The sequence below is a fragment of the Amphiprion ocellaris genome, chromosome 20 (assembly GCF_022539595.1).
Source record: "Amphiprion ocellaris isolate individual 3 ecotype Okinawa chromosome 20, ASM2253959v1, whole genome shotgun sequence".
NCBI lineage: Eukaryota > Metazoa > Chordata > Actinopteri > Pomacentridae > Amphiprion > Amphiprion ocellaris.
Genome location: NC_072785.1, coordinates 16,881,209 through 16,905,685, shown reverse-complemented (window position 1 = coordinate 16,905,685; position 24,477 = coordinate 16,881,209). Strand labels below are relative to the sequence as shown.

Genomic DNA, 24,477 nt, shown 5'->3' with positions numbered 1-24,477 from the left:
TTCTAGGCCAGATCACATTAAGTGGTTTGATACTTTCTCTGCCAATCGGATTAGGCTGATTAATTCCCAAAAGTGTTTAAATGATTAACGCTGGTTAATGGGCCTTAGGAAAGTTCATGGTGTCAGAGTTGGCTGCGATATCAAACAGAGGTGAGAGGAAAATCAATGCGAGAGGTAACTGTAAAAACATAATCTGTTCTGCTTTCAGTCAGTTAACGGCACACACACACACACACCTGCATATGCAGCCCCTAATAACCTTTTTGTTTCTTGAAAATTGCAAGACTCTGAGGAAAAGACGCTTGACAAATAGTGCATCTGCTCTGTAGTGACACAGTGCCTAAATATAGAGTGGAAAATGGAGCAGAAGAAAGGGGCACAGTGAGGACCATAAATATTCACAGTCCATCTACAGAAAAGCTGGCAAAAGCCCGGTCTGAGCAGAAATCTTCTCTTCTCATAAACTATGCGTAATGTGGCACCGTTGAGCTCGACTTGTTTTGTCTCACAATTTTGGATTTTTCACTCTTCACTGTTCTGATCCTCATTAGAAAATGTTCCTCTGTAATTCCTGCCATAAAGGCAAATGGAGAGAGAATGAGAGAGACAAAAGAAAGAAGGGAAGAAGGAAGAGGAGGATAAATGTTTTCAGGTTCTGCTCCCCTGCTCACCCCCTCTTCTAATATACTTGTCTCCTGAGGGAGTGGTATCCATCACGGAGATGGCTGGGCTGTTATGCCACGTCGCCTCGTGCATGTGAACACAAGGTGACTCTGGGAGAGACGCAGCTCATGTGAGCCCAGTCTTATAAATGCAGCCCCATGTTTCCCCCATAAAGTGTCCATCAGCACCTTAATGCATCTCCCAGTGAAAGTGACAGAGCCTGGGCTTGCACATTATTAACTCCAGACATTTTTATGAGCCTGTGGAACAGAGTGCTCCTTCTGAATAAGATATGTGTCCGGTGTTCAGTGGCAGTACATCAGTCTTTTAGTTTTTGGCGTTGCATCAAAACCTTTTGATGGACGCTGTTTTCAGTGTGTTTTACATAAGATTAAATCACATTCTGCGTCCCTGTAAAATGCTGCAGCTCTCATCTTATCATTATTCTCCAATTGGATCAAAAATAAATTAGGCCTAATTCTGCTGTGTGTAATCTATTATGTCACCCATGTTGCTTACATGGGAAACACATCTATATTAATGCTATGTAAATAGTGTTTACAATGACAAATTGCTGCATGTAATCATAAGCAGCTCAGCAGAGTGGGGTTAAAGGCACATCCAAATTGGCAGGCTCATGATAAATGCATGGGATTAATCTGAAATATTAATCAAATATAAATGTGCAATGAATTTACTAGTGGCTTACTCCTGAGCTACATCTGAAACCAGAGTCGTGCTCGCTGTCAGGAAAGGACAGGAGGCAAAATTGAGGTAGATTTCCACAAGCAGCAAGCGAGTGAGGAAAGGGAAGCCTAATATTCATGTAGCAGAAGGAGGGCTTCATAAAAATGATCTGTGAGGTTTCTGTGTTTTCCACATTCAGTGGGCGTTCTCAGTGGGGAAGAATAACACTTGCAAATAGGTTGTGAAAGCAATAAGCAGCACAGTTATTTTAAATGAGTCTGCAAAGTGTTTTCTCACGTGATCTAAAGCATATTTCTATCTCAGGATCCTGCTTGAAAGGAGTCTGCTTATGCAACGAGGCAAAATAGAACCTCTGCTGCTGGTGATGCTGGAGGGAGGGGGGCCGTAAAAAAAGGAGTCCAGCCAGCACCACGAGACACTGAATGGAGGAAGATGCCCAAGCAGGAGCAAGTTGAGTTTTGGAAATGTCAAATCCGTGGTGGGTAATAGAGTTTACAGCGCGCCTCACACAGCCAATCAGTTGGCTGGAGTCAGCAGCGGCGCCTCTGTCGGAGTTGTTTGGAGCCGGAGCTCAGTGAGATACCGTGCGTAAAATCTCACCTGTCAGACGCAGCGGCGGTGCCATGGCATCCAGAGCTCAGCGAGCAAAGTCCAGTCTCTCACACACGGAATAACTTCCCTATACAGGGATGCCATATGTTGTGCGACGCTGGCAGGTTTCCTAAAACTGATAATGTGAAGTAAGAAGGTGGGTCCGTCTCCGTCGACTCAGTTGCGCCGAAGGAACGATGCTGAGCGAACCTACGGGAGGATTTTCTACTCCAGGTAAGATCCCCAAAATGATTCGATCTATCTAAATATCCTATCAGATGCCATGAATTCCCCGCATGATCAGCTTTGAAAATGAAGTTTGTTGATTTTACATGAAGTAAAAACAAGTGAGATGCCACTAATTAGAATGAAAATTGTGTGTTTTTGTTTGTGCGTCTAAGAGAGACAGAGAGTCTCCATAAAGTGTAGTAGGTAAACCAGACAAAGAGCAGGTAGAGACGCTCAGTGTGATCGTGGTCATTAATAATCGCGGAGTCTTCTCACTCACATGTGCTAAGTGCACTTCATCTACTGTCACATGAATTATTTGTGGATGTGGGATGTGGTTTTTGTTGTCTAATGTAGTGTGTAATGGAATTCCTTGTTATCTGGAGAGCTGCTCAGCCTCAGAAACATGTGAGAATGGACTCAGTGTTGGAGATGTGGGTGTTTGTGTGTGTGTTTGTGTGTGTGTGTGGGCTTATATTCAGCCACTGGCCCATATTATTCATGTATCTCCGCAATGGCAAATAACTGTGAAACCGACTGTGGCTGCATGAGCTTTTGTTCTCATGGGGGTCAAAGGGTCCAGAGGTCTGCTGCAGATCTGCATGTTTTCTCTGAGGAGTCACAAAAACATTGCATATGCAGGAAGTAATGCATCCAGAAATACTTGGAGTCACTGAGTCTGTGTCACAGGCGTTAATCCAAGTCTGAAGGTTGCATGTTTTCCTGTTGTTGCACTTTAAGCCATTAGATTTGATGGCATTCTTGTCTTTTCATCCAGCCTCTATGTTCATCTTTGATTCTGTGCAACTCACTCACCTCCCAAACCTCATAAATCAAGTCTTGACATACTTCATTTTTTCCCTGATCAGTGGAAAATCACTGAATTTTCTTGCCTATTTCAACCCCGTGGCTTGTTTCTCAACGTAAAAGCATGAAATGGCTCTGACTTGATTTGCTATGTTCTACTGATTCCAAAATATAATGAAGCTGCATCTGAGGCTGTTATCTTATTCCACCATTAGTCACGCACTAAAAGCGGTCTCTGTGAGCCAACAGGGACTGACCATTGGTGCTGGATTTGCAACACAAAGTAGTCCATTTTCTTAAATCAAAACCTGGACATGCTCAGATCACACTCCCTCTCATTGGAAGACTTGTTGCCTTAGTGACTGCCTCTCCCGACAGTTACTGATTTTTATTTATTATTTCATTTATTTTACAAAAACCGCTATTTTTTTTTATTTGATCCTAACCTCATTTTTGAGTTGCAATCGAAATCATTCAGAAGGAGTCAAGGAGGCCAGTTCTCTGACTAGTTTCATCAGTATGCATTGTGAAATACAGCAGCACCTGCTGCACTTTCTCTGATTTGCAGTATAGGTACCCGTTACATGGAGAGGATATATATTTTTCCCTACATGTTTATATGAAAGTGGAGGTGTGAGATGCAACAGTCTGAACATACAGCAGATGGTGATTTTATGGCTTAGACAGGCGAGAGCTTGCAAGAGGAATGCTGATTGCCAAATGATATGAAATATATCCTGCACCTAGATTCTGTCCTAGAGGGCAGCTCATTACTAAAAAAAAATGGTTTGAGAACCAAGAATGTGCCTTGATGTAACTGGAATGCTTGTTGTTTCTTTCTTTTTTTTAAAAAATCAGGAAATCAGATGTAACTGTAACTCTGCTTGACCTGTTTTTCCAGCCGCCAGACTGCCAGATATTCTTTGGAACTCCATCCTTTGATCCACTAGAGGTTTAAAGCAAAGAATTATGGAGAGCCTCAGCGAGCTCCAGAACCCCTTGCTAGACAAAACCAGCAGACACGTGGTCCCCAACGACTACCAGGGCTACCAGTGCGACTACCCGAGTCAGCCTCATCAGGACAGCCTCATCGGCTACTACTACACCGGGGCCAATGGCAAGCATAAGACTCAGCAATTCTTGGATGCAACCTCCCTCCATCTAGCAGTGGAGGCCTTTTACAGACCCAACTTCATCCTGTACAAGGACGACGTCAGCCTTCACAGCAAGGACTCCAAGAGCGAGAGCTTTGAGACCACTTTCACGGAGAGTAAGGACGCTGTGCCGGACGGAGTTGCCACGGAAAACGCAGTGGACTGTGTACAAGGAGAGAAGGATGTGAAGATCCAGACAGTGTCGTACGAGGTGGAGGAGGAGCAAGGTCCTGAGTACGAGGTCAGAGGTCACACCAGAGCCAAATATGAATATGTCGTCTGCATAGATAGAAGTGTGCGGTGCTTTGTTGGTATTTTATGATGCAGTGTATGTTTCAGAAGCAATGACACGGTTAAATTTTAATCCAGAAACAGTTAAACTTCAAACTCCTCACTTCTGCTGCAAGCTATATGAGAATAATCACTGTAACCACACATGTTAAAGAGCAAATTGATGCAAGTAAGTGCCATTTGGCAGTGTTTGACAGAGTAATTAGAATATTGAGTTGCTATATGAAATTAAAGGCGTTTCAACACTTAGAACTGTCAGGGCCATCTTTCTGTAGAAAATGAGTCATGCTGTGTAGACTGTAGTGATGCTTATTATTTCATTTACTGTTCTAATAGACTGCCAGAGTGATTCACGCTCATTTCTCACTTTGTTCTCTGAATGGTCAATTTGCCGGATTCTTCCGAATGTAGCGCAGGGTGGTTGCACGCTTTTGTTTTATAATTACATTCTAAGAAAATGACACATCTGATTTTATCTGTCCAGGCTATTGTTATTTCAGGACTATAATTACACTCTCCAAAAAAAGAAAGAAAAAATACATGACAGCTAAGAGAGCAAAGTCTTTTCAGAAGTGGTGCAAATCTAATTTCACCCAGGGATGATTGTCAAACACCCAGGGCTCCGAGCTGGCAGAGGAAGAAGCATAGCACCCTAACTGGGCTGATGATCTCGCCAGCTCCTGTCACTCGGAGGCCTGGCAGACAAATAGGGATACAGAAGCCACTACGATTAATGCCATAAGTAATGTCGTGCTTTGAGGGTGTTAAGCGGGACTCTGCTGATTCATGGCTGCCGGAGCAGGTGAGCCCGGAGCTAAAGTTATTCCACGTCAATTCAAAAGAGTAAATGAATCTAATGAACAGCTCTCAGATGAAAAGTGAGATCTCCAGCTGGAATAGGAGACTTTCCTTTATTGTTTCCTTTCCTTTCCTGTGCGTTGCTCGATGTGTGTGCGTGTAAATTTCATGTGTTTTGTGAATCACGAAGACACACACCAACAGCTCCACGTGCGAGTTAATGCGCATCGGCTTTCTACAGCCGCAAATCCAACATTAAGAGGACTTTCACAGCTATGGGGATAAAAATAAGAGGAACAGAGCAGAGCTGGAGGAGGTTTGCACACATTCCAGGATGTGGTCTGTTTGTGTTGCATGTTTACACGGTTTCCCCTTTACAGCATGTTTCTCCTGACACAACCAGCAACAGAAAAGGAAAAAGATCCACTATTAGTCTTTGTCATGTTTGACATCTGTGTGACAGAGGAGAAATAAATTACAGGTAAGAATCTAACAAGGCCCTGTGCATGATGCCATCGAATAACAAGGGTGCATAGGTCTGTGTGTGTCCCGGTGTCAAGCCGATTGTCCTCTCCAGGCACTAACAAGGCCTCGGAGAGAGATGCGATGGGGTTGTTAAAGGCACTGTGTCTTGGTGGAGCCCCATCAGTTTTACTGGCAGCCCCAGACTGGGACTGTTTCCACTAGCGGACTGGACTCGGTGTCAGCCAGGCTGTCACAAGAACTGAATGCACCAGTCACTCAGCTCTGTTATCAGCTCTTGCTACAAAGATAAAAGGTAATTACTGTTGTTTGTGCCCACTAGTTCATTCATGTGATGTCAGATTATGCAGTTACGACCAGCTGCTGCTGTGATGGATCACACCCGGCTGTCCAGGTGGACGGTGTTCATAAAGCAGATAACAGGGAGCTTTATAAGCTATTCTTGGCAACCGGAGCTGTTTGTAAAATGTTTGGATAATAGCGCTCCCATTCTCCACTTACCTTTAAACGCGTCAACAAGGTTTCTTCACAGATATTTCTTCTAAAATAGCTCAAGGTAATGACATTAGATCCTGTGGTTTTGCTAAATGTGCATCTGATTAGAAGCTGAAAGAGAAAATTATGCAAAACAAGCCTAGAAATGCTGTTTTTTGCTGCGTGAGTGTGGTTCTTTTCTTCTAGCTCGCCTCCCTGACTGTTCTTTAATTACCTCTAAAATGGTCGGTTCGATCCCTGCCTTACATATCGATTTCTGTTTTGTGCTTTTCCTTTTCCCTGCTTTGATTGATCCCTGGAGGCAGCAAGACTAACAAATGAAAGCTGCTTCTTATGGGGGCTGTTTATTTAGACAAACATCTTCTCCGTCTCCGGGACAGCGGAGAGGAGTGCGGCCCGGCTCTCTTAAAGGTCACCCATGCAGTCACATTGCCATCCTTGCTGCAGGCGTGCCCATGTAGTCTGAGTGGCATTCGAATCTATCATTCATTAGCCCGCTCGGCCCCTGTGGCCCTGAGTTTCGGTGCCGAGGCGCAGTATTGGGAGCCTGTTGCACACACCCTGCCTTGTAAGACGCCGGGTGCATTAAGGGAAGATGCTGGAGGTCTCTTAGGCTGTAGAAGCAATTTAGCACATAAATGACACTGTCTTCTTGCTGTTTCTCCTGTCACCTCGCCATGATGGAACAATCCGTTAATCCCGTGTTATCTGTCAGGCCGCTCGTGGGTGTTGACAGAGGCACCAAATCCTCTCTGGCTGGCTGAGCACATCCTGTCCTGGATGGTTGTGGAAGAAGGGCAGACTCACTGTCCTGGGGGTGGGTGGTGGGGTGGATATAGGGGGGCATGAGTTGTCTAAGACTATTTACATGTCAGCCTTATTATTTGTTATGTGGGAGTCACTCAAATTCACTTTTGTCTCCTTGCATTTTTTCCGAATGTGTTCTGTCTCAAAATATGTGTTTCCTGTGTAAAGTAGCATCATTCGTGCCTTTTTCAGACATTCAATTATCCTTTATAAACCCGCTGTCTTCCAGAGTGACAGCTCCAGCGACAGCGAGAGTGAGGACAACTTCATCGTGCTGCCCCCCCGGGACTACTTGGGCCTCACCATCTTCTCCATGCTCTGCTGCTTCTGGCCCTTGGGCATCGTTGCCTTTTACTACTCTCACAAGGTAAAGGCCCAGAGACCTCAAGCCTGTCATTAAGTCTGATTACACTGTGTTCTATTTAAGGTCAGTGAGCACAAGCACTCAGACAAGTGCTACTGCAGCCCATTTTCCACCCCGCGACCCTCCTTGCAGTTGTTTCAGATGATTGACTGTGTAAATTCAGCAGGTTCGGCCCACTTGTCAGTCATCCGTGTTCGCTTCAGGAAGCCATTAACATTGAGCTTTTGGTTCACGGTGTGTTCTGTGTGCCACAGCTTCATTGTCGCGAGCCGTTTTGTCCGTCGCTGAGAGCTCATTTGTAATTACGGAAACACCTGAGTCTAATGCCAGTATCTTTGTGGTCCGAAAGCAACCTAAAACAAAACACTGCATCTTTCAGTAGTGCCGCAATATCCTACACAATAATTGTAGAGGCAATTATATACCGGAACAGAAAATAATGTGTCAGAAGAATAAATAAAGGCTGAGCTCATTTTTTGATAGGAAACCAAAACACCCAAACAACACATTTGTCGCTGTCAGAGGGATAATGACCTAATTGCCATGGTAACTAATGGCTCCCTGAGAGCATTTCTTGTTTTCTCTCTTTTAACTGTGGCTTAACACCTACTCATACACTCGGTGCTGATGAGTAACACACCGGCTCATTTCACTCTCTGCTTTGTTTTGTCAGACCGGCAAGGCCATTGCTAAGGGAGACTTCTCCAGAGCGGGGATGAGCTCCAGAAGAGCCCTATTCCTGGCTGCACTCTCCATTACCATCGGAGCTGGGATGTATGTGGGGGTGGTTGTGGCCCTCATAGCCTACCTGTCCAAGCCTGGACATGTATAGCACTGGGACCACTCGCTTGCGGGAGAGAGAGATGGTGAGAAAGAGGAGGCATGATGGGAGGAAGGGAGAGGTTGGACAGATAACGTTGCCTCTCCCGAAGGTATGTGCCCTCTGCTGAAGCCTGGCTAACAGCCAAAAGAAGAAAGTATATGAAGAGAAAAGCCAGAGAGAGAGCAAGAGTGGAAAATATGTGTGGATGGAGTATTACTTGGACTGCATATTGATCCAGACTGAATCATTATTTCTGGGATGCAACACTCCCACCGAGGTATTCCACCACAACAAGGAGAAGAGTAGACAGCGCGGAGAAAGATGACTACTCATCCACAAAGACTGTGCTGTACTTATGTTAGAAAAATCTGTGCTCATAGCAGTAAGAATACTACCTACCTTCTACCACATTAGTCATTTGCAGCATTTTTATTTGACCTTTACAGTAGGTGTATCTGTCCAAACCGTTGCAGGTTGTGTATTATCCACTTTGTAAATAAAACTTCCTGGACAACCAGTTAGCCAGTGGATTTTTATGTCATTATTTAATTAGGGAATAAATCAGACAGTGATCCAGTCAGTCAAGAAGTGGTCCCCTGACAGAGACTGACAACAAAGATGTACACAAAGCTGCTTAGCAGTGGACTAAAGGGTTATTAGTGTCTACTCTGTGCTGTAAATTTAGTCAATAAATACATTTGGCATGAATAATGAAACACTCTACTCTGTCTCACATTCTCTTATTGTTTTTTTCTTTGATAAGTGTGTCTTTGAGCAGGGATCAGTATGGGGCAATTAAAGTCAACTTATAATTAGAAATGATGATCTGACGTTTAAGAAAAAGCAAACATTCATTGTTTTGTCAGGGAGGAAAATAAAAAGTCAAATCCAACCAGAAATTGGTGTGGTGCTGATCTTTAGTACTAAGCTGCTCAAACAAATGGGGTTGAAAGTATGTAAAAAGCTGAAATCATAATTCATTACCAGAATACAGTAGTCAGCATTTGCTACAAGTACATGAACAGCTGAAAGAGTTTTTTTTAAAGTAGCAAACTCATTAAAATTGTTAATGTTGCCTCAAAATACATAAACAGTGGCAATAGGTAGCAAAAAGTAACAGTCAGCAATAGCTAATAAAACTAACGGATAAACAGTTGAAACAGACGAAATAGTTAGCTAAACCTATCCTTAAGTTAAAATTAGGCTTCTGGTAAATACCTGAAAATGCTGCTGCAAATTAGCAGCAAATTCATATTTCTATATGCAAATGAGACATTAACTTTGTGGAAAATTTTTGGCAAATTGTTGCTTTTTAATGGATTTTTGCTATTGGTTTGCTATATTGTTTTATTGTTTTTGCAGTAAGTTTCCAGCAAATTCATGTTTTATGGATTTCTGGCAAATATTTCCATAAAGCTAAGCCTCTTAGATTTTAAAAATTATCCATCCATCCATTAGCTATGCCCACTTTATCCTTCAGAAGGTCATGAGGGACGGCTGGAGCCTGTCCCTGCGGACACTGGATGCACACACCCACACCCACACCCACACACACACACACCCACACACACACACACACAGAGAGAGAGAGAGAGAGAGAGAGAGAGAGAGAGCGAGAGAGCCTTTCATGCTCACATTCACAATTTAGAATTCACCATTTACTTACCAAACATTCATGGACTGTAGAAGGAAGCCAGGAAAAATGCATACAGGCAAAGGTTCAAACCCACAATTGTCTTATGTGTTTTTGGTTCCTTATACTCCATGCAGGCCGCAAGAAAATCAGTCTTGCCAGATAATAAAACAGGAAAACTGTAAGAATGCTGTCACTACTGCCAGAAATACAGGGCGTCCATAAAGTCTCTTTACAATTTTAAGAATTTATTACAATGCTAGTTGATAAGATATCTTAACCAGATTTGTTTTATTGTAATCAAGTCAGAACCTTTTCTTACTGTAAAGACTGTAAAACCCTCCATCCTTCTGGGGGCGCTGTCAGGGAACGTCACACAACAAAGGTTGAGAACCACTGAACAGGACACAGATTGTGTGCTTAGAGAAGCCTGACAGAGCTTATTGTCGACCACAGAGCATGACTATTTGCTATTGCAGGCACAAGCCAGAGCTGTAACTGGCATGTCTCTTCCCTGTCTTTTGGCATCACTCACTGTCTAGCTAGCCTCGAGGTGACTTTAGCTGCCAGAGAGCTGTGAGCGTCAGGAACAATGCCTGCTCTCTGAAGCCAGGATGTCAGAACAAAATGAGAGCAGCACTTTGCTTCCCTGCAGGACTTGGAAGACCCATCGCCTTGCTCCTCCTGCCATCCAATCAGAACATTAGCCTGAGGAAGCCAGAGGATCCTGAACCGCTCCGTGCCCTTCAGGTTCAACTTTGCAGACAACATTGATCACATACTGAGTTCAAGAAACAGAGGGGAAAAACTCACTGAAGCACCGTGCAAAAATGGTTTAGATTCTCAACTATCACATAACACCATCAGGGAGGTGTCTGATCGGTCCAAAAAAATTATTATGCAGCATGAAAATGAAGCTAAAAATACAGCCAGAATAAGAACCATCCAGCCACAAGAGGAGTCCAGCAGCAGATGGTGAAGCCCACACAGAGCCCTGATCCCATGGAATCAGTCTGAGATTACATAAAGAGAAAGAAGACAATGAGACAACCAAAATCGGAAAATTCCACGCATCTTTGAGAACTTAAGGCAAGTTCTCAGAGATGTATGAAACTATACCTACCGAGAACAACAAAATCCCCTGTATGGGTGTACTGGTACTGCTTGAAAACAAGAGGAAAGCCACAACAAAAACAATGATTTGATGTTATTTTCATAGCATTTTATGACCCTAGTGATATTTATAGTAGTGATGCAAGAAGACCGAGAAGGAGGTTTGACATTGAACTTCTTTATCATTACACCACCAGGGTTGCCCAACATAGATGTTTCCTTTTACTCCACTATGTAGAAGCGTCCTCATTTTACTGTCAGTGGCTCAAACTATCACATAGTACAGTGCGAACCATATGATTCAGGTAAATGGAGCAGATGGCAAGGTAAGCAAGTCTTGCAGGAAAGCTTGTGCAGCCTGACCTCTCCTCAATTCGTCTGTTTTCTCTGCTGCAGCTTCTCTCCAAGCAACTCTCTAATGCACAAAATGTGGCTCGATGGGGGGGAGACGGGGGCGAAAGTGGCGCTCTCATCAATGGGAGCTGTATGAGGTGCTGAAGTGGGCTCACTCTGCGAGAAAGTGCAGCACTGCATGTGTTTTCTCTGCCTCAGTAGATAGGAAGCTTCACCCACGCCTGCTCGCTCGCTCACTCACAGCATCCATAGTTACCTCAGACCACCAGAAGCAACCTGATTTTATTAGTCATCCGCCCCCATGTGAATAAAAAGTTTTCCAAGAGGTAGCAGCAGGTTGAGTCTGAACTTGTGCAAATATTTCCGTACAAGAGTTTCCATCACTTAAGGCAGCACAGGTTTTTATTTCAAAAGCTTTGTTGCTTTGTCCGTATTCAGTTTCTAAATATAATCTTCTTGTCTATAATTAACCAAAAGTGTGCTTTTGTTAAGTTTGACAAACTGGCCTTGTCATATCAAGGAATTTAAAAAAAAGGAAGCTGAATGGTTTGGCATGCAAAAATAAAGTGGGAAACACACTTCTAAAAGAATACCAATGATGAATAAGCAGAAACAGAAAAAGGATAAGAAAGAGGAGTGGATGGAAGAGACAAAAGCACATTAACCCTTTAGAACCCAGCGTAGCGCCGGCACTACGTTTTGCATATTGATTTTTGATTGGCTGTAGATTTTAAACCAGATAAGATCCATCGATAATTCTTTTTGCATATAAAATCTGGGGAGTTACACTAACATTTCACACATTCACCAGGTCTCAGGGTGCTTTTTCGTTGCAGTGATGGGTTTGTAAAAATAAACAATAAAGCGCACACAACAAAACTCTTTATAAACCAGACCACCGGTATTTGGAGGACTTCTTACGTTGAAATAAGCGTGATCAAGTTGTGCCCCTGACCTGTCACATGATTCTTATGTGTCCATACCCGAGAGGCTCCAGTCCCCATCAACAGGAAGTGACGTTGTTGCCGGGAGTTGTAGTTTTTCAGCCGACAACTACAACTGTAGTTTTCGGCTGTAGCCTACACAGATACGAGGTCTCACTTGTTTCAGTCCCACTTTTTTTTTTTTTTTTTGTGTACAAAAACATTCAGACACACAGCCCACACACACACCAGACATCCACCATGGTCCCTGTACGGATCTGGTAATTGGATTTTCCGTTCTGAAATGGGTATTGAAAAACAAAAAATTAGTGGTTATTTGATTTTCGTTTTAAAATACAAAAAAAATCAAATTGAAATACAAGGCATGTTTCCTTTTCTTGTTAAAAAAGGGATATACGATTTTTTTTTTAAAAAATGCTTTGATTTTCTTTTTATATTTAGAATAACAAGAAAGTAAAATCAGTAAGAGACAGAAACGAAAAAAGGTCCGTTTTTTCAGTTTCTGAGACCGGAAGTGGTCATCGGCAAGTGTGGAGCCAAACTGAGTACGGTGCATAGACTGTATATACATTTTTTTTGGTTAGTTTTCATGGTCAAAATGAGAGATCAGGTGGCCGATCTTAAAATAAATCAATATTGATTTTTTTTATGGAGCGTTAAAGTTTTGCGAAACCAGGGGGCGGGACTACTTGATTGACAGTCCGGTCTGTAAGGATTGACAGGTCCTATGGAGGAGGCAGCAGAGACTCTGCTCTCCTCGTTTGGACTAACTCTGATATAATAACTGTTGGTTTATTTATCGGTGCAGCAGCAGAACATTTTCCACAGACAGTTTCCCTGCCGGTTTGCTTGTTTTAACCAGTTTTCTGCCTTCGACTGATTCTACCAGCAGACACTGAAAGGACTCTGATAGTTCGGTGAGTAAATGTTTATTTTCGTATGGGTGCCGCTTTTAATGCACTTTATATGCAGCTTTAGTGTCAGATGTAATGTGTGCCATGCACTCCAGATGTTGGTGGAGTTTGTTTCAGTGTGTGTTGACCAGAGAAGAAAGTTAGCATAGTAAATATTAGCTTTAATGTTAGCGATGCTAACCGAGCTAGCTGCTCAGTTGTAGCCTGATTAAAGCTAACGTAGCATCAAGCTAATGTGTTGAGTTTCATGTAAACAGCTGAAGTGTGTTGTGCTCCTATAATGTGGTTCATTAAGTTCATAAAACTGTGGCTGGTTGACATTAATGTAACGTTCAGGAAACTTAAATGTGATTAAGACAGTAACGTTAATGTTCTAGTTGTCAGTAATCAGCTTTAATTTGACACTAAAACAGACTCCAATAGTTTTAAATGACATCAGTTTCATTAATTTGTTGAAAATTGTCTCATTTGTTGTTGTGATGTTGCTGCTGATTCATTAAAATCAGATGATCCGTGTTGAAGATACGTTTAGTTCTAGTATCAGAAGTACAAGAAGGAAAATAGAAGTTTAGTTCTGCTACGTCAAAGATTTCAGGATTAAAGTAACTAAATGAGTCTTTATGCCTCAAACTTTATTTTTACAATAAAGAAATAATGAAATAATCACAGATAATAAAAATATAAATAGCAGAGAAAACCTGCGAGAATAATTTCCTGAAAAGTTTGTGAAGGAAAAGCAGCTTTTTTATCCTGAAAGATCAGAATCAGCTCCAACATCTGCATCTGACAGCATCAAGTCAACCAGAAAGAAAAAAAAAAAAGAAAATGACTTCTTTCTGATCACATCTGTTCCGCTGCTCACAGGTTGCTGCTGCTCACATTCTTCACATTTATAGTCCACTTTTAAAAGTTCAGCAGACAGGTACTCTGCTTTGGAGTGTGACGTCGTCAGTGATGTGGAGAGTGAAGTTTCCGTTTCACCCACAGCGTGCTTTAGGGCAGCCGGGTCGGGCTTGATGTTTGAAATACTGACTGACAGCTCAGATTTAACTGTCTGTAGTTCCGTTTTGATGGGTGTTAAACTTTCACTCAAAGCTGCCAGGAGCTGGGTCTTTAAAATAACCGCCGTCTTGTTACAGAGTGAAAGTAGCAATTCCTCCTTAAGGTCAGAGATTGCAGCATCTGAGGGCCTCTTCAAAAGAAGACGTAGTTGATGAAGGCGTTCTGGAGCAGGACCAGAAAGACCACGTCCAAGCAGCCTTGAAATCTTAGGCAGCGTCTCTCTCAGGTGGGTGTCAACGATGTTCACGGTCAGGTCTGTTGTAATCCCGTCAAAAAACAAAACAGAAAAAAATCTAGATTATAAATCAACATGTAACCAAAGCACTCTGTGTATAACACCATAGTATAGGACGTAGTTCAGAAAATGTAAAAGTATAGTATACTTTTCAAGAATAACATAGTATGGCCTTATAGTATAGCATGTCTCTTTAAAATTGTCACAGTATAGCATGTCATCCAAAAAACGTCAGAGTATAGCCTTTGGTCTAAAAACGTCATAGTATAGCCTTTGGTCTAAAAACGTCATTGTATAGCACGTCGATCTAAAAACGTCATAGTATAGCATGTTGCTCTAAAACGTGATAGTATAACATGTCGCTCTAAAAATATCATAGTATAGCCTTTGGTCAAAAAAACATCATAGTATAGCATGTCACTCTAAAGACGTCATAGTATAGCATGTCTCTCTAAAAACGTCATGGTATAGCATGTCCCTCTAAAAATGTCATAGTATAGCATGTCACTCTAAAAACGTCATAGTTTAGCATGTCGCTCTGAAAACTTCATAATATAGCATGTCGCCCAAGAAACGTCATGGTATAGCATGTGGCTCGAAAAACGTCATAGTTTAGCATGTCGCTCTTAAAACAACATAGTATCGCATGTTGCTCTAAAAAGTCATAGTTTAGCATGTCGCTCTAAAAACGTCATAGTATAGCATGTAGCTCTAAAAACATCAGAGTATAGCATGTTGCTCTAAAAACGTCATAGTATTGCATGTCGCTCTAAAAACATCATAGTATAGCCTTTGGTCCAAAAAACGTCATAGTATAGCATGTCGTCCAAAGAACATCATAGTATTGCATGTCGTCCAAAAAACGTCAACGTATAGCATGTCGCTCTAAAAACGTCATAGTATAGCATGTCGCTCTAAAAACATCAGAGTATAGCATGTCGCTCTAAAAACGTCATAGTATTGCATGTCGCTCTAAAAACATCATAGTATAGCCTTTGGTCCAAAAAACGTCATAGTAGAGCATGTGGCTCAAAAAACGTCATAGTTTACAATGTCGTCCAAAGAACATCAAAGTATAGCATGTCGCTCTTAAAACATCATAGTATAGCATGTCACTCTAAAAATGTCATAGTATAGCATGTCGCTCAACAAACGTCATTGTATAGCATATTGTCCAAAAAACGTCAACGTATAACATGTCGCTCTAAAATCGTCATAGTTTAGCATGTCGCTCTAAAAACGTCATAGTATACCATGTCGCTCTAAAAATGTCATAGTATAGCCTTTGGTCCAACAAACATCATAGTTTGGCATGTCGCTCTAAAAATGTCATAGTATAGCATGTCGCCCAAAAAACGCCATAGTATAGCCTTCGGTGCAAAAAACGTCATAGTATAGCATGTTGCCCAAAAAACGTCATAGTATAGCATGTCGCCCAAAAAACGTCATTGTATAGCATGTCGTCCAAAAAATGTCATCGTATAGCATGTCGCTCTAAAAATGTCATAGTGAAGCATGTCGCTCTAAAAACTTCATAATATAGCATGTCCCTCTAAAAACGTCATAGTAGAGCATGTCACCCAAAAAACGTCATAGTATGGCATGTCGCTCTAAAAACGTCATCGTATAGCACGTCAATCTAAAAACGTCATAGTATAGCAAGTTGCTCTAAAACGTGATAGTATAACATGTCGCTCTAAAAATATCATAGTATAGCCTTTGGTCAAAAAAACATCATAGTATAGCATGTCACTCTAAAGACGTCATAGTATAGCATGTCGCTCTAAAAACGTCATGGTATAGCATGTCCCTCTAAAAACGTCGTAGTTTAGCATGTCGCTCTGAAAACTTCATAATATGGCATGTCGCCCAAGAAACGTCATGGTATAGCATGTGGCTCGAAAAACGTCATAGTTTAGCATGTCGCTTTTAAAACATCATAGTATCGCATGTTGCTCTAAAAAGTCATAGTATAGCATGTCGCTCTAAAAACGTCATAGTATAGCATGTCGCTCTAAAAACATCAGAGTATGGCATGTCGCTCTAAAAACGTCATAGTATAGCCTTTGGTCCAAAAAACGTCATAGTATAGCATGTCGTCCAAAGAACATCATAGTATTGCATGTCGTCCAAAAAACGTCAACGTATAGCATGTCGCTCTAAAAGCGTCATAGTATAGCATGTCACCCAAAAAATGTCATAGCATGGCATGTCGCTCTAAAAACGTCATCGTATAGCATGTCGCTCTAAAAACATCATAGTATAGCCTTTGGTCCAAAAAATGTCATAGTATAGCATGTCACTCTAAAGACATCATACTATAGCATGTCGCTCTAAAAACGTCATGGTATAGCATGTCGCTCTAAAAATGTCATAGCATAGCATGTCGCCCTAAAAACGTCATAGTTTAGCATGTCGCTCTGAAAACTTCATAATATAGCATGTCTCCCAAAAAACGTCATGGTATAGCATGTGGCTCGAAAAACGTCATACTTTAGCATGTCGTCCAAAGAACATCATAATATAGCATGTCGCTCTTAAAACATCATAGTATAGCATGTCGCTCTAAAAATGTCATAGTATAGCATATCGCTCTAAAAAGTCATAGTTTAGCATGTCGCTCTGAAAACATCATAGTATAGCATGTCGCTCTAAAAACATCAGAGTATAACATGTCGCTCTAAAAACGTCGTAATGTAGCATGTCCCTCTATAAACATCATAGTATAGCCTTTGGTCCAAAAAACGTCATAGTATAGCATGTCATCCAAAGAACATCATAGTATAGCATGTCGTCCAAAAAACGTCAACGTATAGCATGTCGCTCTAAAATCGTCATAGTACAGCATGTCGCTCTAAAAACCTGACAGTATAGCATATCGCTCTATGAACGTCATACTATCGCATGTCGTTCTACAAACATAATAGTATAGCATGTTGCTCTAAAAACGTCGTAGTTTAGCATGTGGCGCTAAAAACGTCATTGTATAGCGTGTGATCAAAAAACGTCATAGTATAGCATGTCTCTCTAAAAAGGTCACAGTATAGCATGTCGTCCAAAGAACATCATAGTACAGCATGTCGTTCTTAAAACGTCATAGTATAGCATGTCACTCTAAAAACATCATTGAATAGCATGCCGCCCAAACAGCATCATAGTATAGCATGTCGCTCTACAAACGTAATAGTATAGCATGTCGCTCTAAAAACGTCATAGTATAGCCTTTGGTCCAAAAAACGTCATAGTATAGCATGTCACTCTAAAAACGTCATAGTATAGCATGTCGTTCTAAAAACGTTGTAGTATAGCATGTCGCTCTAAAAATGTCATAGTATAGCATGTCGCTCTAAAAACGTCAGTGTAGTATGTCACTAAAAACGTCATAGTATAGAATGTCGCTCTAAAAACGTCATAGTATAGCATGTCGCTCTAAAAACGTCAGTGTAGTATGTCACTCTAAAAACGTCATAGTATAGAATGTCGCTCTAAAAACGTCATTGTATAGCATGTCGTCCACAAAACCTCACAGTATAGCATGTCGCTCTAAAAACGTCATTGTATAGCATGTCGCTCTAAAAACGTCATAGTATAGTATGTGGCTCAAAAAACGTCATAGTATAGCATGTCGCTCTAAAAATGTTATAGTATAGCATGTCGCTCTATAAACGTCATAGTATAGTATGTGGCTCTAAAAACGTCATTGTATAGCATGTCGCTCTGAAAACGTCATAGTGTAGCATGTCGCTCTATAAACGTCATAGTATAGCATGTCGCTCTATAAACGTCATAGTATAGCATGTCGCTCTATAAACGTCATAGTATAGTATGTGGCTCTAAAAACGTCATCGTATAGCATGTCACTCTAAAAAGGTCATCGTATAGCATGTCGCTCTAAAAACGTCATGGTATAGCATGTCGCTCTAAAAACATCATAGTATAGCATGTTGCTCTAAAAACGTCATAGTATAGTATGTGGCTCAAAAAACATCATAGTATAGCATGTTGCTCTAAAAACGTCATAGTATAGCATGTCGCTCTTAAAACGTCATAGTATAGCATGTCATCCAAAAAACGTCATAGTATAGCATGTCGCTCTAAAAACGTCATAGTGTAGTATGTGGCTCAAAAAACGTGATAGCATAGCATGTTCCTCTAAAAACGTAATAGTATAGTATGTGGTTCAAACAACGTCATAGTGCAGCATGTCGCTCTAAAAACGTCATAGTTTAGCATGTCGCTCTGAAAACGTCATAGTATAGCATGTTGCGCTAAAAACGTCATAGTATATCATGTCGCTCTAAAAACGTCATAGTGCAGCATGTCACTCTAAAAACGTCATAGTATAGCATGTCGCTCTAAAAACATCATAGTATAGCATGTCGCTCTAAAAACATCATAGTATAGCATGTCACTCTAAAAATATCATAGTATAGCATGTCGCTCTATGGTGTGTTGCTCCAAAAACATTAGGACCCTGCTGTCTAGGGTCGCCGAGGAGCAACACAAAAACAGGACAAACGCTGGTTTCCAGAGGGTTAGGAGGCTATTTATTTGAAAGAGGAAGTTTACAACAACACATGAGCAGAAAAATCACAAAGTCTGTCTTTAGTTCAGCTGAAAATATTAGTTGTCAGAGACTGAAGTATCTGAGGGCCTCTTCCAAGGAAAACGTAGTTGATGAAGGTGTTCTGGAGCAGGACCAGAAAGACCACGACCAAGAAATTTTGGACGACATACTAAACTATGACGTTTTTGGTCGCATTTTGGACGGCATGCTCAGGTATGACTTTTTTTCCACATTTTGGACGACATACTTTTTCACGGCCTCCTTTACATTATTTCATCATATGACACGTTGTTGAAAAATCGCATTTTTTTTTAGACATACTATACTATGGCGTTTTTTTGCGCCAAAATTCATGGTGATTTTTTTTTTTTCAAAGAAAACCTTTCTGGAGTGTTTTTCACGGCCTACTTTACATTATTTCATCATATGGCACATTTTTACAACATGTTGAAAAATCGCATTTTTTTTCGACATAGTATACTATGGCGTTTTTTTGCACCAAAATTCAGGATTTTTTTTCAAAGAAAACCTTTCTGGAGTGTTTTTCACGGCCTCCTTTACATTATTTCATCATATGGCACGTTTTTACAACATGTTGAAAAATTGCATTTTTTTTTTGACAAAGTATACTATGGCGTTTGTTTGCGCCAAAATTCATGATGATTTTTTTTTCAAAGAAAACCTTTCTGGAGTGTTTTTCACGGCCTCCTTTACATTATTTCATCATATGGCACGTTTTTACAACATGTTTGAAAAATGGCATTTTTTTTCGACATAGTATAGTAAGGCTTTTTTTTGCGCCAAAATTCATGATGATTTTTTTTCACAGAAAACCTTTCTGGAGTGTTTTTCACGCCCTCCTTTACATTATTTCATCATATGGCACATATTTACAACATGTTTGAAAAATGGCATTTTTTTTCGACATAGTATAGTAAGGCGTTTTTTTTGCGCCAAAATTCATGATGATTTTTTTTTTCACAGAAAACCTTTCTGGAGTGTTTTTCACGCCCTCCTTTACATTGTTTCATCATATGGCACATATTTACAACATGTTTGAAAAATGGCATTTTTTTTCGACATAGTATAGTAAGGCATTTTTTTTGCGCCAAAATTCATGATGATTTTTTTTCACAGAAAACCTTTCTGGAGTGTTTTTCACGCCCTCCTTTACATTATTTCATCATATGGCACATATTTACAACATGTTTGAAAAATGGCATTTTTTTTCGACATAGTATAGTAAGGCGTTTTTTTGCGCCAAAATTCATGATGATTTTTTTTTCACAGAAAACCTTTCTGGAGTGTTTTTCACGCCCTCCTTTACATTATTTCATCATATGGCACAAATTTACAACATGTTTGAAAAATGGCATTTTTTTTCGACATAGTATAGTAAGGCGTTTTTTTTGCGGCAAAACTCATGATGATTTTTTTTTCAAAGAAAACCTTTCTGGAGTGTTTTTCACACCCTCCTTTACATTATTTCATCATATGGCACATATTTACAACATGTTTGAAAAATGGCATTTTTTTTCGACATAGTATAGTAAGGCATTTTTTTTTTGCGCCAAAATTCATGATGATTTTTTTTCCACAGAAAACCTTTCTGGAGTGTTTTTCACGCCCTCCTTTACATTATTTTATCATATGGCACCTTTTTACAACATGTTTTATAAAATGGCATGTTTTTTGTCTTAGTATAGTAAGGCTTTTTTTTGCGCCAAAATTCATGATGATTTTTTTTCCACAGAAAACCTTTCTGGAGTGTTTTTCACGCCCTCCTTTACATTATTTTATCATATGGCACGTTTTTACAACATGTTTGAAAAATGGCATGTTTTTTTGACATAGTATAGTAAGGCTTTTTTTTGCGCCAAAATTCATGATGATTTTTTTTTTCAAAGAAAACCTTTCTGGAGTGTTTTTCATGCACTCCGTTACATTATTTCATCATATGGCACAAATTTACAACATGTTTGAAAAATGGCATTTTTTTTCGACATAGTATAGTAAGGCGTTTTTTTTGCGCCAAAATTCATGGTGATTTTTTTTCACAGAAAACCTTTCTGGAGTGTTTTTCACGCCCTCCTTTACATTATTTCATCATATGGCACATATTTACCACGTTTGAAAAATGGCATTTTTTTTCGACATAGTATAGTAAGGCTTTTTTTTTTGCGCCAAAATTCATGATGATTTTTTTTATCAAAGAAAACCTTTCTGGAGTGTTTTTCACGCCCTCCTTTACATAATTTCATCATATGGCATGTTTTTACAACGTTTGAAAAATGGCATTTTTTTTCGACATAGTATAGTAAGGCGTTTTTTTTGCGCCAAAATTCATGATGATTTTTTCTTCACAGAAAACCTTTCTGGAGTGTTTTTCACACCCTCCTTTACATTATTTCATCATATGGCACGTTTTTACAACATGTTTGAAAAATGGCATTTTTTTTCGACATAGTATAGTAAGGCTTTTTTTTTGCGCCAAAATTCATGATGATTTTTTTTCACAGAAAACCTTTCTGGAGTGTTTTTCATGCCGTCCGTTACATTATTTCATCATATGGCACATATATACAACATGTTTGAAAAATGGCATTTTTTTTCGACATAGTATAGTAAGGCGTTTTTTTTGCGCCAAAATTCATGATGATTTTTTTTTCCACAGAAAACCTTTCTGGAGTGTTTTTCACGGCCTCCTTTACATTATTTTATCATATGGCACATATTTACCACGTTTGAAAAATGGCATTTTTTTTCGACATAGTATAGTAAGGCGTTTTTTTGCTTCAAAATTCATGATGATTTTTTTTATCAAAGAAAACCTTTCTGGAGTGTTTTTCACGCCCTCCTTTACATTATTTCATCATATGGCATGTTTTTACAACGTTTGAAAAATGGCATTTTTTTTCGACATAGTATAGTAAGGCGTTTTTTTTGCGCTGTGAATTCCTAAGGCCAGTAACCTCCTAATTCAATCAAATAAATTAATTAACTATCAGAGGATTACTGGACCAGCTCTCCATCTAACGGGTCCGGTTCCCGTAGCCCATATGGGTCAACCCAGATGGGATCTGTGGAACGTTTTTAAGCTGGTAAGCGAGAAAATTCGCCTAGCTTCTAACTGCCTCCATCCAGACGCCTATCCTGCTTCCTCTGATAACTAACTCAACTGAGTAGCCACTTTCGAATGGTCAAATTAATTACCAGTCACGTCTGTTAACGGCAGCTTTTCTCTCATCGGATTCTGCACTTGGTAAGTTGCTAGGTTTAAGTTTAGAGGTTAAGGCATGGATAACCCCAAGGATAAGTTTAAAAAAGGCCACCCTCGGCCCCAACGACTAGGTAATCTGACAGAACCAGTTTTAGATGTAATGCACACAGTAACCTGACTTTTTACAAACTGAGAAGATATATGTGATTAATTCATTATCATGATAAAAATAAATAGAATTTCCAGTCTGTTAACTTTAATTGCAGGATAAATGTTTTATTATAATCTCAGCAGGGAAATAGCAATAGCCCATAAATCATCAGACAACCAATTAAACATTAATTTCTATAACAATCCTCTAATATGACCCCTAACTGGAACTATGCTTTTATCTAAGAAGAGCAATAATCACCCAAATTATGTAATTTGGAGGGGGAGAGCAGACGGTGTGGCCACACCCGGCTGCTCACCTGAAGACCGATGCCCCGCTGGGGCTCTGCTCCAGGGAGGAGGTGGAGAGAGAGTTCAGTCCCGATTTAGATCTGCTTGTATCCTTTACGTTGTTTGGCCCAATAAAAACTTTGTTATAATCCACTCTGGTGTTAATCCTTTTGGAAATAATAGAGTTCAGTAATATTCCTTCAGTCAGCGTTATTTTTAGATCACAGTCTTTTGTAATCCTCCAACAGTGCAGAAAGAGCAGTCCTTAAATCCATAATTCCCGTGGAAAAGTTATTCCTTTTCAGATCATGTTGAATTCTCTTCCAAGTTACGTGGTAAAATCCCCCATGCTCAGAACATTGCTGCCTGGCTTGCATCCAGCGACTACCTCGTAACTCTCCCAACTCGTGTCTCGATCCAGTGCAATTTATACAACAACTGAACCTGTTGCATATGCAAGAACTGCACCCTTAATTAACATACGTGATGACAGCATCCATCCCCCTCCTTACTCGTGCACTGCTCCCATCCACTGACCTCATGGCCTCTGCGTGCTCTGGGGGAACCAAAACCTTGGACCGCCCGGCCACCGCCCGGCCCCCGCGTGCTCTGGAGGAACCAAAACCATCTATTCTGGACTGTTCCACCAGCCCCCCCCCCAACTCATCCTAAGACCCCTCCATGTTTGAGGAACTGAAACTAACTGTTTGGACTGTTTGGACCCTTCCACTCAGTCTCACTTCTCTGTTAATGTATTTGTTCCATCTGCAGCTCAGAGCAGGCCTCCGGTCAGGAAACAGATGTCAGACTCACAAAAATCCCTGACATTTATTTTGAGCTTAATAACCTTTACTGTGAACACTTGACCTCAGTTCACCTCAGCTCTTGACTTCTCACTTCATTACTAAGTTAAAAACCTTAGTTTAACAGTAATCAAAACTCTTTCTAAAACATCTCAGTTTCATAGTAATCAAACTCTTAAAAGCATTTCCATTCAATAAAGCATTAGTTCCTCATATTTGTCATATCAAAAACATCAGTTTCCCAGGTAACCAAAAACATCACTTTTCACAGTGAGTTGCTGTTCTGACTTAGTTACTTCTTAAACAAAGATTATAAAAATAGGTATTTGTGTTAGCTTTAACACACTTATTAGGTTATAGCATGAATCAGTTATAAATCACAGGTTATAACATCACAATGTTCCCTTATTTAGCTGTTTTCTGCCAGAGTCTCCCCCTTGTGGCTGATTCTGGGATCTCATACCTCCATGTTTCTCAACATAAGGCGTTTTTTTGGCGCCAAAATTCATGATGATTTTTTCTTCACAGAAAACCTTTCTGGAGTGTTTTTCACGCCCTCCTTTACATTATTTCATCATATGGCACGTTTTTACAACATGTTTGAAAAATGGCATTTTTTTTCGACATAGTATAGTAAGGCTTTTTTTTTTGCGCCAAAATTCATGATGATTTTTTTTCACAGAAAACCTTTCTGGAGTGTTTTTCACGCCCTCCTTTACATTATTTCATCATATGGCACGTTTTTACAACATGTTTGAAAAATGGCATTTTTTTTCGACATAGTATAGTAAGGGTTTTTTTTTTGCGCCAAAATTCATGGTGATTTTTTTTTCACAGAAAACCTTTCTGGAGTGTTTTTCATGCCGTCCGTTACATTATTTCATCATATGGCACATATATACAACATGTTTGAAAAATGGCATTTTTTTTCGACATAGTATAGTAAGGCGTTTTTTTTGCGCCAAAATTCATGATGATT

The 24,477-nt window shown here is 40.2% G+C and overlaps 1 protein-coding gene across 1 annotated transcript; it reads left to right on the top strand.

Annotated features, from left to right (window-relative positions):
• Nucleotides 1-1,483: 1,483 nt before the first annotated feature.
• Nucleotides 1,484-8,935, top strand: LOC111583649 (synapse differentiation-inducing gene protein 1-like). The gene is made up of 4 exons (XM_023292835.3): nucleotides 1,484-2,196; nucleotides 3,899-4,392; nucleotides 7,255-7,392; nucleotides 8,063-8,935. Exons 2-4 carry the CDS (start codon nucleotides 3,967-3,969, stop codon nucleotides 8,219-8,221), a joined length of 723 nt encoding a protein of 240 aa, XP_023148603.1. The 5' UTR covers nucleotides 1,484-2,196; nucleotides 3,899-3,966; the 3' UTR covers nucleotides 8,222-8,935.
• Nucleotides 8,936-24,477: the final 15,542 nt, after the last annotated feature.